This window comes from Octopus bimaculoides, chromosome 9 (assembly GCF_001194135.2).
Source record: "Octopus bimaculoides isolate UCB-OBI-ISO-001 chromosome 9, ASM119413v2, whole genome shotgun sequence".
Classification (NCBI taxonomy): Eukaryota; Metazoa; Mollusca; class Cephalopoda; order Octopoda; family Octopodidae; genus Octopus; species Octopus bimaculoides.
In genome coordinates this window covers 81443163-81458754 of record NC_068989.1, presented here as the reverse complement: position 1 = coordinate 81458754, position 15592 = coordinate 81443163, and the positions used below count along the sequence as shown (strand labels likewise).

The window sequence follows — 15592 nt, the reverse complement described above, 5'->3', positions numbered from 1 at the left end:
TATGTATATATGTATATATATTGATACATCACAAAATGTGGATCAGCTGAAACCAACAGTTTTTGGTGTAAGGACTAAATTTACCTTTATAAACATGATTGCCCAACAAGAGGCCATAAAAATCAAGGTTCATTATGTTAATTAGAAACACTTGTGAGTGTGCTACTGCTTTATACCCACCTCCCTCCTCTCACTTTCTTTTTCAATGATTACTCTCTTGATATCACATATCCTACAAACAGATTCTTTAATTTGTTAGTTGATTTTAGCCATTACAAATAAGGCCATATTGGATCATCGTATTATGACCAAAGTCATAAATACATACATGCATATTACACAGACATATATATATATTATATGTATGTATATAAATATGTGTGCTTGTATGTATGTGTGAGTGCAGATGTGTGTACGTGTCTGTATATGCATATGCATATATATATATCTTTGTATGTATGTATGCATGTGCATATTATATGTATACATATATGTATAGTCGAATAGTAGAATTGGAAATAGAAAATCTTCGGTACAGCATTACATATTTGAATTGCTTATTAACTTTTGCATGAAAAAGGATGATAGTGACTGCGAAGTTTTGGCCTGCTAACCTTGTCAGACTGTCAGATGAAGGCTTAGACACTGTCTCTCCTCTTCTTGTAAAAGTATAACAAATATTTACTCTAATAAAAAGTATTGAGTAATTCTTCAGTTTACGGTTAAATTCTTTTTACATATAATTTGATATAAAAAGAAACATATGATATATATATATATGTGTGTATATATATATATATATATATATATATATATATATATATATATATATATATATATATATATATATATATATATATATATATATATATATATATATATATAAATATATGTATATATATATATGTGTATATATGTATATGTATATGTGTATATGTATGTTTATATGTGTGTGTATATATATACACATACATACACATACACACATAAAATGTATGTATTTATATAGGTGTGTGTAATGTGTGTGTGTGTGTGTGTGTGTGTGTGTGTGTGTGTGTGTGTGTGTGTGTGTATTAGCAATTAAATGTATTTTCAGCTTCCTTTTTACCAAAGTACAAAATCATTATTATTGTTGTTGCTGTTGTTGTTATTATCATTATTATTTTTCATTTCAAACCAGCCAATTTTTAGAAAAAAAAAAAAATGGCTGCTATGGGTCCCTGTTTTGCATGCTTGAAAGATGAATATGTTAATGCGTCAATCTGGAGTGAAGTTATGGTAATAGTAGAGAAGAGAGAATTACAAAAGTGTAGCTTGAAAATAGATGATGATTTGAGTCCTGAATCATTAAAACTGAACTTTGCGTCAGTGAATGGAGATAAATGTATTTTTCAGGCAAGATATTTTCCCCTTTCATCTTAAAGTTTTCTTATGATTTCTCACAAGTTTGTATATTTTGCTCAAATGTGGCTTTTTCGAATATTTGACCAGTTGTCTCTTCAATGAAATTTTTAATTATCCCTTTGAATTTCGGAACCTCTGTTGTCTAGAAGAAAAGAAAAAGAGTAAAGTTTGTTTGAGGTTTGTTAATAATTTATACAAGTCTAAAAAAAAAAAAAAAAAAAAAAAATTCAGAAAATTTATTTGTAGCAAATAAAAATATAATAAAAATACGATTATCTAAAAGTTGCTTTATTTATGCAATGTATCTTCTTTTATCTTGTAGCAAGACTCAAACCTGAGTTGCCACATCATGGACTTGAAGCCATGGCATTGTTCAACTCTTTCATGCGTAAGGTCAGGTTATCAGCCAATCAGCTGTTGGTTTTCACATGATAGCTTCTCCAGCTCCTTCTAGATTGTTCTCTGTAATAAGCTTATAAATACAATCTGTTTTAAGCACCGATTCGCAGTGTTGTAGGCATTCAATAGGAATGTTGTCTCCACTCTCACCAAACTGCAGTATGTGCAAAGTAGTAGTCCAATACACACACTCCTTCTCAAATAGTCATTTTAATGACTACATGCTCAACCTGATATGTGTTATATGATGGCAGATATGAAGCAACATGCATATGCATTCCTGTGTTTAATTCAGTCCCTGTGCTAAGCTCTTGTATCCAGCTATCATGCATGTTGTATTATGTTTCTTACATCTCATTCCTTCTATGTAGAGATTTTTGTCATTTGTGACCAATCTTAGTATGACTTGTGTGGAATAAATAAAATCATGTTGGGATGGTGTTTTGTCTCAATTACATTCAGCTTCACATCCATAACCAATCAGCAACTCATGCAGTTCTTTCATGGTCATTTGGTCATTGTCGACAATGATGGATGAACTAATAATAAAATACTAATAAATACAAATAAAATAAAAATAAAATACTAATAATAAATGTCAAATGGTAAGATATGCAAAATATTAAGATTAATGACAAAAACAACATACAATGTTTTCTTTGGTTCCACCGAGGAAGAATTGAGGCTCAATATCAACACCTGAGCTGTATCCTATTTTCTTGAATTCAACACCATCCAATTTTATCCCAGATTTAAAGAAAGTAATTCCTTCTTTAGTTTTAAATTCTTCATTTCGGTAAAACTCCACCTAAAAATCAAAATAATCCAGAAAACATAATTTTACTTTTTAAAAGTTAAAAGCTTTAGAAAAGTTTATAATTTTACAAATTTATTTATTTCAATTTAAAGGCAAATTAAATATTGATGAAAATAATTTTGGTAATCAACTCATGAAACTAGTATAATAGCAATAAGATTAAATTGTGAAATATTCAAAATTCAAAACATTAATAAACAAAAAAAAAATCTGTGCATGGGAGACAATTCTGTTGTACTTTGTCGATTCCATATAGAATTGTTTTACTATTTATTTTAAATATTGAATTTATGACATATGGATCTATTAGTCAAAGAATTAGGAGTTAAATCTAGAGTGCATGTCATTTAGTTGTGTTGTATTAATAATACTTAGTGCTAATGAGAAGAAAATAATAGCTCGATGATGTGATATTGATTTAACCTGATCTTAGGCAGTAAGGGGGACAACTTAGGGTGTGTTTCAGTTTTATTAGATCTCTTCAGTGAAACATACATACCTACCAGATTAGTGATTTGAGAATCACTATAATAATGTACAATAATGTACACAAGTAACCACTACTCTACTTATAATAAGGCCTGAAGGTAATTACCCACAGACACCATTCACATGAAAATTAATTAATATTAGTCAGAAAGTTAATGTTTTCTTCTTACTGCTTTAAGTACTATTGATTAATTAGACTTTTGTTCCTCATTGCATTATGTATTACAGTCTATAACTTGACTGTTAAGTAGGTGGGTGGACATATTTCATTCAGGACATCATAAATCTAATTAGAAATATACTTATGCAGTGGAGAGAGAATAGAAAGTTAGCTTAATATCTAGTAAGTATATAGCATCTGTGTGTAATTAACTTAAATAATTTCTTTGTAATTAGGCAAATATTCCACAACTTGTCATGGTACATTACTGCAATCATACTGATTTATTCTCTAATCACTACTTCACCTAGTATGAAGAAGTTTATGTTTCACTGAGGAAATGCAATAACATCAAAACATGTCTGAAGTTCTTTCCCATACTTGCTGAAATGATTAAAAGAATATTAGTAATTAAGCTAAGCTTCTCTGTTTCTCACCACTCCTACTTAATAGTTAATTTTCCTACTATAACAAAATTAATTCTAGATAAAAGTTTTTTCTTTTTTTTTTTCATTGTAATATAATTTTGGTGTTATAATGATGAGAGAGAATATGCAGGTCTGATAACTGAATTAGCTGATTCTCATTCAGCATCATCACTGCCTGAATCACTCAAGGTTAGTTGTCAGATTCATATAGTCACTTTAAATGAACATTATTACATAGCAAGGCTTTATTCTTACATAGTATTGATTGGTTCATGTGCTCTGTGGGGTATTACGTAATAAAACCAAGTAATTAACAGATAGAAAACTAACCAATGTCCCTTAATACATTTTATAACTTGAAGACCATCAGAATTTCTCCTTCCAGAAAGATCGTTTGTGTGATTTTCCCTTCTTTTTTCTAAAAACATAAGATCAATATAGAATTGCTAGCTAAACAGTACATCTGCTGCTGTTACAGTTATGAATTGTACCAGCCGTTGTAGCTATCTATAGCTATGTAGTCTGGATCATTGAAATATGTTTGACCAGTATAGAGGAAAATTGAAACAAGATTTGTTCATTTTTGTTCTTCTACCTTCAGTAATTCAGTTTAAAAAATCTCCTTAACAGCAATTTCTGTTTCAAAAACAGATTTCATTGGTTGGACAAATCTTCTTCAGTATATCATCTTGCCATTTGTTGTGGTTCTTTGCCATTTCCTTCATGAGGTTGAACCACTTGAGTCAACTTCCACGCATATTTTCTTCCCGTGACCTTCTTTGGTATCTTCTCCTGAAGGTTACTTCCATTTAGATTGTATGGTACTTATCTACCCAACTGTACCATACACATCACATATCCCTACCAGTGAACTCTTCTTTCTCTTGTATGGTGCATCTGATTCCTCTTATTCCAAATCTTACTTTTAGCTCATTTATGTGCTTCAGAGAAAGAGAGTGAGTGACAAATAATCTTTCTTTGTCATGGTGCATAGCTCATATAACAGAAGTGACTCATTGCCAACGACCTAGTTTGCTTTGTCTTCAAAATTTTGGGACAAATTAATTGGGTGGTAGAGCCTTTCTAACTCAAATGAGCAAGTACTTCCATGCCAGCCACAAGTATAGGAAACTTTGTGATACAGCCTGAAAATAAGTTACAGTTTCATTACATACTAGAAAACAATATCCCATATCCCAACCAACAAACACATGCTCATTTAAGAATCCAATTCCATGTCCATTGGATAAATCATATAACACAGTAGCAATAATTTATGAGAAAATGGTGTATATGAATGACAGAAGGAAACTTTAAGAATGAATTTCATAACCATACATCTTCCTTTAATCACACAGCCAAGATGAACACAACAAAATTAGCAAACTATATGTGGAAGCTAAAAGATAACACTTAGACCACAAAATAAAATGGAAATTCATTGAAAGATCTCAACCCTGGAAAACTGGAAACAAAAAGTGTAATCTGTGCAACACAGAGGAAAGGTGAATTATCAGAAAATACAATAAACAAGCCAATAACTCATACACTAGATCAGAAAATATTCAGAAAATGGAAACATTTTAAGAGTCACCTTTTATATAACTTTCTAGTCACTTTCAACAGACTAAATGCATGGAAAACTGTAATTGCTTCATCTTAAAAACTTCTTTCCTTTCTTCTTCGTACAATTTCCTTTTTCACTCCTTTCTCTTCCATTTCTTTAGATTATTCTTTTCTTACATTTCTTAAACTGTTATTATGCAATTCATCCGTAATTACTGTCCTTCAAACTCATTCATTCTTGCTGTTTTCTCTTCCACAGTTACTCCTCTCATTCTTCTAACTTATATTTTCTTCCAGCATCCTATCTGACTGTTAATAACACCCTTATATTCTTCACACTCGCAGCAATTGACCTCTCATGATCGTTAACTTTAACCTTTAATACATCCCAACTCATCCAAGACAAAAAGTAACGACAGTGTAGGGGCAATAATTCATTTCTATTATAGAAGAGTTATCCACCATGCCAGAAGCAGAAATACGAGAAGAAATATATGAATTTAGAAAAGAAATCTTCATTTTTATTAAGAAATAAGTGATTTGAAAAATTAGTGTAACTCTGTCAAACCCAGGGTAGGTCACAAAACATGTTTACTTGTATTGCTTGTTGAATAAAAATATATAAGAACATGCACACATGCACACGCACGTGTGCACACATACATGCTATGTTCTCTCCCTGTTTCATAACCCATGTGTTCCCATACTTTGCCATGATTTCCTCAGTGATCTCTACCTCTCTCTCTAAAATTTGTAAGCATTCTTGCCATGTTTTATAACTTGTATTTTTCTCATTCTTGTCATCATTTCCTCCAGTGATAAAGTCTTTCAAGTCTCTCTCTCTCTCTCTCTCTCTCTCTCTCTCTCTCTCTCTCTCTCTCTCTCCTATTTCTATTTCCTGAGGCAAAGCTGGTCATTGCTTGTCCGCAATGCACCCATCCACTCCTGCCCCCTCCACCTATATCGGAAATTTCTTCCTTTATACCGGAAACGCCTGCAGGGCTCCACTTCGCTTCTGTACCAGAAGACTTGCATACCTTCCCACCCACCACCAATCATCCACACTACTGCATGTGTCAAAAGAAGATGTGTTACTTAGTAAATTAATAAACCACCTACCTCTTTCTCCTTATATATATAATGGACTAACCAATAGTGGTTCATTTACTTAATTTAAATATTGACCTATTTATGTTTGCAGCAATAACGCTCATATTTACAGCATCCTCCTCCGCATTAAGGGCAACAATTTTAACATGTGTGAATGATGGTAGGCTAAAGCAAGAACAACTGATGTGACATGTCTGTTATAAAACAATCATTGAAACCTTCTTTTCAGGTGCTGAATACCATCTTTACTTCCCATGTTCCCTCTCACATCCCTTTCCCAGTTTTCAGTGTTGGCACTGTCAATGTAGGCACATTGAAAGGTAGGTCTAGCGAGATTGTTGAGATGCTTGAATGGAAGCATGTTGATGTATGTTGCATCCAAGAGGTAAGGTGGAGAGGAGCTTCAGCCAGGTTTCTCATAGGCAAGACATAGGTATAAAATCTTCTGTGAAGGTAACAGCGACGGGGGTAGATGGTGTGGGCATACTTCTTGCAGAGAAATGGGTGGATAAGGTTATAGTGGTAGTCAGAGTATGAGATAGAGTACTCAAGCTCAAGTCTTGCAGAATAGTATAACGACGATTATCTCAGCCTATGCCCCACAAGTGGGCGTACCAAATGAACAGAAGGACCACTTTTATGATATTTTCCCGCTGGCTACATCAAAGACGAGTGACAATCATCTCATCTTCATGGCTGGGGATTTCAATGAGCATGTTAGATGGCAGCCTAGCATCTTCCATGGTGTACATGGGGGCCATGGAATTGGTTCCCGAAACAAAGAGAGAACAAGGCTACTGGAGTTCTATGATGCAAATAACCTATTGATTTGCAACACTAACTTCAGGAAGCCAGTACCGATCTCTAACTGTGGAGGGAACCAGTGGTAGAGGTAGACCCAGGAAGACATGGGATGAGGTGGTGAAGCATGATCTTCGAATTTTGGATCTCACAGAGGCAATGACTAGTGACCGAGAACTTTGGTGATATGCTGTGCTTGAGAAAACTCCTCAAGCCAAGTGAAATCTTAGTAATGGTTGATGCTGGTGTCATGTGACTGACACCCATGCCAGTGGCACATAAAAAGCACTCTTCAAGCATTGGGCCTCACAGAGGCAAAGTAGCTGATGCCAATGGCACATGAAAAGCCTCTTTTGAGTGTTGGGCCTCGCAGAGGCAATGACCGAGACCTTTGGCATTATGTTGTGCTTGAGAAGACCCATCAAGCCAAGCAAAATCGCAGTCATGACAGATACCGGTGTCACACAACTGGCACCCATGCTGGTGGCATGCAAAGGCAGCCATTACACTCTCGGAGTGATTGGTGCTAGGAAGGGCATCCAGCTATAGAAACCTATCCGAATCAGACTGGGGTCTGGTACAGCCTTCCAGCTTGCCAGCCCTGGTCAAACCATCCAACCCATGCCAGCATGGACAATGGATGTTAAATGATGATGTTGATGATGATGGTATATAATATATGTGTGTATATATATATATATATATATATATATATATATACACATACACGTGGGTATTTGACTGGAACCTACTGCTGTTGCTGATTATAGTTGCCTCTGGAGTAAGAGGAGAGAGAGGGGGAGATTACTGGGAGATTGCAGAGAGGGTGAATATTCTCCTTAAGGGGAGAGAAGCGCTTCAGGGTTTACTATTCTTCTTTATCATAAGAGGTCTTTCATTTTTATTGTTTATGAGTGAAAGAGCATGTAAAATGATATTTCCACATTTCTATATAATCCCTTTTTTAAGATGTCCTAGTAGTTGTACATAGCACCATTTCACCTTTTTAGGGGCTCCTCAGTACAATATAGCTTGAGATCATGAAAGTAGTTGGTCTATAGTCTGTATGTATGTATGCATGTATGTATGGATCTATAACTATAAAAGAGAGTTTGTATGAGGATAGCCAATTACAAACAAAAGGGTTTCGTCAAATGACTTCTATTCTTACCAACTGATGTTAAGATCAGAACAATCAAATCCTTTCTATTATAGGCACAAGACCTGAAATTTCGTGGGAGGGGACCAGTCGATTATATCGATCCCAGTGTCTCACTGGTACTTAATTTATTGACACTGAAAGGATGAGAGGCAAAGTTGACCACGGCGTCATTTGAACAGGTGAAATACTGCTCAAGCATTTTGCCCGGCATGCTAACGATTCTGCCAGCTTGCTGCTTTCCAGAACAATCAAATCAATTATACATGCCATTTACATATTTTCTACATTATCTCAATAACCAGCTATAGTTATTTTTAATATACTTCTCTACAACGAACTTATTTCATTACAAAATGAAAATAGTTTCACACTTTCAATTTGAACAAAATTACAAAGTGTTGCATTACAAGAGTGACGATGTGTGAATAATGAAAGTAATGTTTCTCTGAATAAGTCACATGTGTATTATAATAAAGAAAGCTGCTTGTTATCTATCTACAAACAAACTGTTTTTGACTCAATAACTCTTTCTTACAACTAAAATAACCTCGGCAACTAGGTTGGGTCACCTAATTTTGAGTGCATTTTTGAACAATATTTTGATTTGCTTCTAATGTATCACTTTCGTTCGATGTTTCACACATTCGTAGAATTCTACGCAGACAAACATTTATGAAAATGTACACATAAATATTGTTTTAAAAGAAGCCACAACCAAAAAAATTGCATTAAAAGACATCGATTTTTCTATGTTATGAGGACATGCAGCCCCCCCTCTCTCTCTCTCTCTCTCTCTCCCTCTCTCTCACACACAAAAAGATGCGTGCATATGTATTTATAGGTGAAGGTTAAGAATATGCACTCCTGGTATTTACAGTTAGAGTTACGTTGAAAACGGGTGGTGTGCGTATTCTTTATCTCCGTCTATTTATGTACTTGTATATGAAAGATAATGTGTGAGAGAGAGAGAGAGAGAGAGGGGGGGAGAGAGTGAGTGAGTGTCACTTGCACATACATGCAAATGTTTCATACATCACAACACACACCTTACTCACTCACTCTCTCTCTCTTTCTCTCTCTCTCTCACACACACACACACACACATCCATTTCATATACACGTACATCTTACACTTTCCCCTCTCACTTCAAGGCAAATGTCGCCTTTTCACTTTATCCTCTCTTTCAATTTCTGTTCTCTTCAAATACAGAAGTTAAAACAATTTTACGGAAATTAACAATCATATGATTCCATATATGTCGCGTTGACAACTTTGCTTCTTCAAATGAAAGAATGCCATAAAATAACTTCCTTTGACACACACACACACTCTAGATAAAACTTCTGTGCAAATTATGTTAATTCTTGCAGTGTGCACATGCAAATTTACAGCTCAAACCCAATTTGTGTTTCTGATGAGCGTATTTAAAAACCTGATCTTTGATATAAACTTAAAAGGAAGTTTTCCCAGAAGTCCTGTCCTTTACCTCTTCTTTCTAGCATGTCCAAGATGAGATTCTCCACTTATTCTTTTCCAAAATTTCTTCCGATTCCTATGTTTGCGATACAGGAGATTAGGATTTCATTCACAAAACACGTTCTCAATATTTTCATTTTCTCCCTCCTCACACCAAATTAATTTTTTTACTTTTTTCAAATTTTTATTCTTAGTGATCCATGGAGAAAAAACAGAGTATGAATCTTCAAGAATTTTACCCATCATCTCACCACTTTCAAAAAGCTACACACTCCCAATGTTTTACTTTTAGCTTTTTGGAAAGTAGGGAAGTTTCTTCATAAATAATGTCATTTACCTATTGTTTCTAGTATGTCAGGTTTTCTGGTGGTGGTCTCGTATTTTTTAGGTCTACCATTTCAGTAGAATTCTATGCATGCAGGAAACATCAGACAAAAGTGAAAAATTGGGAGATTTTAGCTTTTTGAAAGCTGATAGGTAATGGCCAAGTGAGGTGGGGGAAGGGGGGATTGAGTGTTTCTTTAAGAAAAATTAAACTATAAAAAATATACATATATTTCCCAGATTCGTAATCTGTATTTTTATATGTAGATAACAAAAAAAAAATTAATAAATAAAATAAAATTGAAGAAAAACTTACAAATTAAGACATTGTGGTGGAGATAGAGGGGAAATTAAAATTTTGAAAACATGATTTCTGGACAAAATTGTATTAACTCCCTTTCATATGATGAAACAATACATAGTTTCTATATTGTAAATATATATACGTACACATATACATGTACATGTATATGTATATACATATAGTTTTTGCTGAGCTAAAGTTGAGAATAAATAATTTTAACTTACGTCATGTTCATAATTTTTTGATATCTTCTTAGTACATTCAATATATACTCCATAGGTCGAACCAGTTCCATAATCAGTGGGATTAAACAAGAAATATGTTAGTTTTCCTCTGTTCAAAAACAGGGCCTCAAAATCTCTGTTTTCTCCTTGGGCATAAAATATCAAACCATTGTCTTTTTTACTAGCAAACTTCAACTTGTAGTGAGCACTGTAATGAAAACACGTCTATTAGTTGTATATCAATAGTATATCAGTAGTGTATTATGGTATATTAGTAGTATATCGATGGTGTATCATAGTATATTTGTAGTATACCAGTTGCTTTGATAAACAGCTGATATATCATAAACATTGAAATTGGCTGTGATGAATAGAATAAATGTGAAAATTATTTTGCTCAGGGGATTCAATCTCCTCAGTTACTACACTTGTTATATTTTATATATTTACTATTCTTTTATTCATTTACTTGTTTCAATCATTTGACTGTGGCCATGCTGGAGCACCACCTTGAAGGGTTTTAGATAAATAAATCGATCCCAGGACTTATTCTTCGTATGCCTAGTACTTATTCAATTGGTTTCTTTGACCGAAGTGCTATGTTACGGGGACATAAACACTTCAGCATCAGTTGTCAAATGATGGCAGGGGGACAAACACAGACACACACATAAATACACACACACACACACACACACACACACACACACACACACACACACACACACACACACACACACACATATATATATATAAATTTAGATAGGGGTTGGAAAAAGAACCACCTTAAGGGATAGAAAATATCTATTGAATTACTGGTTTGTTACCTATTATTTTGTGAATAGTAATATTCCTAAAAAAATAGGTTTAAATATAAATCTTGGTTTATAAATATTCAAATTAAAATCTAGAAAATGAAGAAGTAGCGTTAATATAATTTATTAACTGCAAAAATTCAACATGTTCACTTACAGCTGTTTCGATTTTACCTATTTTATTGACCCTGAAAGGATGAAAGGCAAAGTTGATCTCGGTGGAATTTGAACTCAGAGTGTAAAGATGGATGAAATGCCGGCAAGCATTTTGCCTGGCATACTAATGATTCTGCCAGCTCCCCACCTAACATTCTTAGATCTAATATTATTTTCAAATTTGGGCACAAGGTCAGTAATTTTGGGAGATGGGGTAAATTGATTATATTGACCCCAGTATGCAAATGGTATTTATTTTATCAACTTCAAAAATAGGAAAGGCAAAGTCAACCTCAGTAGAATTTGAACTCAGAACATAAAGACAGATGAAATGCTGCTAAGCATTTCGCCCATTGTACTAATGATTCTGTCAGATTGCTGCCTTTTTCTTGGATGTAATTTTAAAATGTTTTAATAGTCTTTACCTTTTTTCTCTTGTCTACAACTCACAAGAACTTCTTTACTCATTCAGTTGAAGTTTTAAATCTTTGAGTGAGAGATATGCAGTAACAGTACTGAATAGTAAAGTTTATTTGCCAACAGAATGTGGCAGTTTTATACAAGGATGATATTACTGTTGTTTAGCCCTAGGAAAAATCTTTTCCACCTGGCTATCGACACACAGTTTGTGTCTGTATAGTGTAAGCAAGGGAGGTCATCGCTTCCATCTCTAGCCCCACGTGATACTCACAAACCTAGGTTTCTGGGTTGTGTTATTCATTAACCTTCAAGAAGTCAAAATAAACATTAACTCTATTTAATCATTCTCTCAAGATGTGAAGTCATCATAAAGACTGTACCACTCTTCATATAACATATAAACTTCCTCAGAATGATCTATTTCAAGAAGTTTTTTTTATATATTTGTAATTCAACTTTCTGTGTTACTAATGCCAACACTTAATCTGTGAGGGAATAGCAGCTAAATCTCCCTCAAAATCCCATCTTTACATTTTGAGAGAAAATTGACTGATTGGGTAACATGGAACACATCAGGTAATGAATTCTGTCTGAAAAGAAAGACAAGATGAGAACAATTTAAATGTTTCTGATTATTACAGTCTGAGCCGAATTGGGGCCAAACAACAACAGCAGTATATAATCAACATTGTTTCAATTTATGTCAACATCCTCACTACAGCTGTTACAGCTACCATTGACACTACCACCACCGCCACCATCACCACCACCACCACCACCACCACCACCACTGCTGCCACCACCATCGCACCATCACCGTTTCAAGACTCTTACTAATGTAATAAATGTGTAAAAGCAAGAATTATGAAGAAACTTTTGGATGGTGCGTAACTGGGATGAAAATATTGACCTGGTTTGGCAAGCAATTTTTGTGGAGGCTAAGTTAGATTAGGTTAGATTGCCTATGTTCAGTCCACTGTAGAATGAATGCCTCAGTATGTTCTCTCCACCAGCCACAGTTTGATAGGTGCACCATGGATTTGAGCTTGTGATCTTACTGGTTTGATGATCCTACTCTGTCACACTAGCTGAACATGACTTAGGGTTAGTTATTGAGTGAAAAGATGATAAAAGATAAGCTTCAGTAATTATTATTAGTGTATAATGAATTAACTAATTGTTGGCGCTCCGTCGCTTACGACGTCGAGGGTTCCAAGTTGATCCAATCAACGGAACAGCCTGCTCGTGAAATTAACGTGCAAGTGGCTGAGCACTCCACAGACACGTGTACTCTTAACGTAGTTCTCGGGGATATTCAGCGTGACACAGTGTGACAAGGCTGACCCTTTGAGTTACAGGTACAACAGAAACAGGAAGTGAGAGTGAGAGAAAGTTGTGGTGAAAGAGTACAGCAGGGTTCGCCACCATACCCTGCCGGAGTCTCGTGGAGTTTTAGGTGTTTTCGCTCAATAAACACTCAAAACGCCCGGTCTGGGAATCGAAACCGAGATCCTATGACCGCGAGTCCGCTGCCCTAACCACTGGGCCATTGCGCCTCCACATGAATGAGTAAATGTGAATAATTAACATACTTCAAAACAAATTAAATCACTGAGGTTAATTGCAGATACCATCTCTGTAATATGTTAAAAGAATATTATTATTATTATTATTATTATTATTATTATTATTATTATTATTATTATTATTATTGATTGTTATTATTATTATTATTATTATTATTATTATTATTATTATTATTGATTATTATTATTATTATTATTATTATTATTATTATTATTATTATTATTATTATTATTATTGATTGTTATTATTATTAATATTATTGTTATTATTATTATTATTATTATTATTATTATTATTATTGATGATGATGATGATGATGACGACGATCACGATGATTAGGATGATGATGATGAGGAGGAAGAGGAGGATGAAAATGACTGGTAGTGGTGATGATGGTGACAATGATAAGTTGTTATGGGAAACAAGGTAACAATTAACTCAAATACAGATGGGAGACAGAAAATTGATAATCAAAACATTTTAATTTTGCCAAACTTACACATCTCCACCTTTGACTGTTGAGTTGAAATATAACCAGGAATCATCACCATTCATCTGGAAACAGGCCTCTGTTGCCACAAATATGGTAACCTAATAACAGAATATATAAACATATATTATATAATAAATAGTAAATAATATATAGTATATATATACATGCATATATGGGTACAGGATGTCACCGACGGTTCAAACAACATGAAATACATAAACAAACGAGTTAAATACGTAAATAATGAGGCAAAAATGGAGAACAGGACAAGTGAACACAGAGAAAAGACCCTACATCAGTTGTTGCCTGTCTATCTACTCATTTCGAGCATTCAATGACAATATGAGCCTTCAAAGACAGTTGCTCCTATAAATTCCAAGATAAAATTCAGGATTTATGGAGGGTCAAAGTTGGGAACAAAAACATGACAGTGGAGACATACAAGGAAAACGAACGAAAACAAACATGGAGGGTCTTTAGACCAGAACAAGAGGAAAATAGTGAATGCTGTGAGAAATATTTTATTGAAAAGAGAAAAGATAGGAGAGAGAGAGAAAAAAGTCCGTTCTTTTGAACGTCCATGCAGGAAAAGAAAGACGGTCACGCGAGGAAAAGAAAAATGGACGATGGTTAAGTGTGAGCAACGAGAGTGAGAGAAAAGAGAAAAAAGAAAAAGAGTGGGGAGAGAGAGACAGATAGAAAACGGAGAAGGAGGGAGGGGAGAAAAAGAGAATTAGAGAAGGATGGAGGGAGAAAACAGTATAGAGAACAGAGTCGAACCCACCTTTTTGATGTGACTCTCTTCTCTATAGTGTTTTCTACCTCCACCCTTCTCTAATTCCCCTTTTCTCCCCTCCCTCCTTCACCGTTTTCTATCTGTTTCTCTCTCTCCCCTCTTTTCTTTCTCTCTCTCTCGTTGCTCACACGTGACCATCGTCCATGTTTCTTTTCCTGCACGGAAACAGCTAGATCTCATTAAGCAAACAAACAGTTGCATAATCAAATACATGTATTCTTGGAGAACTACGTTGCTTGGAAACAATTGTAGCGAATAATAAATAAATGTCCAACCGTACTCCTTCTTGACTCCAATTTCTTCAAAACACACACACAAACACACATATTACATGCGTATAAGAAGTGATGACCACTAAGTGGACATCCGATATGCTAGAAAGAGGTCATCAACGACCCAATCACAAAGAAGAATAATGTTCTCCAGAAAAAATTCAACAAACACCAGAACATAAGCGGGCAAGACAAATGGAAAATATATAAAATAAAGAATTAGTCATATACCGGTTTCCCCATCAACTTTTTTACTCACGTAAAAACGTCCGTGGTTCATCAGTACAATCGTTCTAAATTCAATATAATTTGCAGAACTATATACGAATTGTCTATATCGGATGGCCACTTAGTGGTCATCCCTTCTTAAACGCATGTAATACAATTT

At 34.4% G+C, this 15592-nt stretch overlaps 1 protein-coding gene across 1 annotated transcript in view; it reads right to left on the bottom strand.

Annotated features, from left to right (window-relative positions):
• Window positions 1–873: 873 nt before the first annotated feature.
• LOC106879284 (uncharacterized) overlaps window positions 874–15592 on the bottom strand; it is a 57681-nt gene continuing 42962 nt past the window's right edge. Inside the window, exons 2-5 of the mRNA XM_014928780.2 lie at window positions 14143–14234; window positions 10666–10873; window positions 2453–2611; window positions 874–1546 (exon numbers count right to left, since the gene is read on the bottom strand). Coding sequence (XP_014784266.1) covers window positions 1430–1546; window positions 2453–2611; window positions 10666–10873; window positions 14143–14234 — 576 coding nt within the window. The 3' untranslated portion in view covers window positions 874–1429. The remainder of the gene's footprint in view (window positions 1547–2452; window positions 2612–10665; window positions 10874–14142; window positions 14235–15592) is intronic.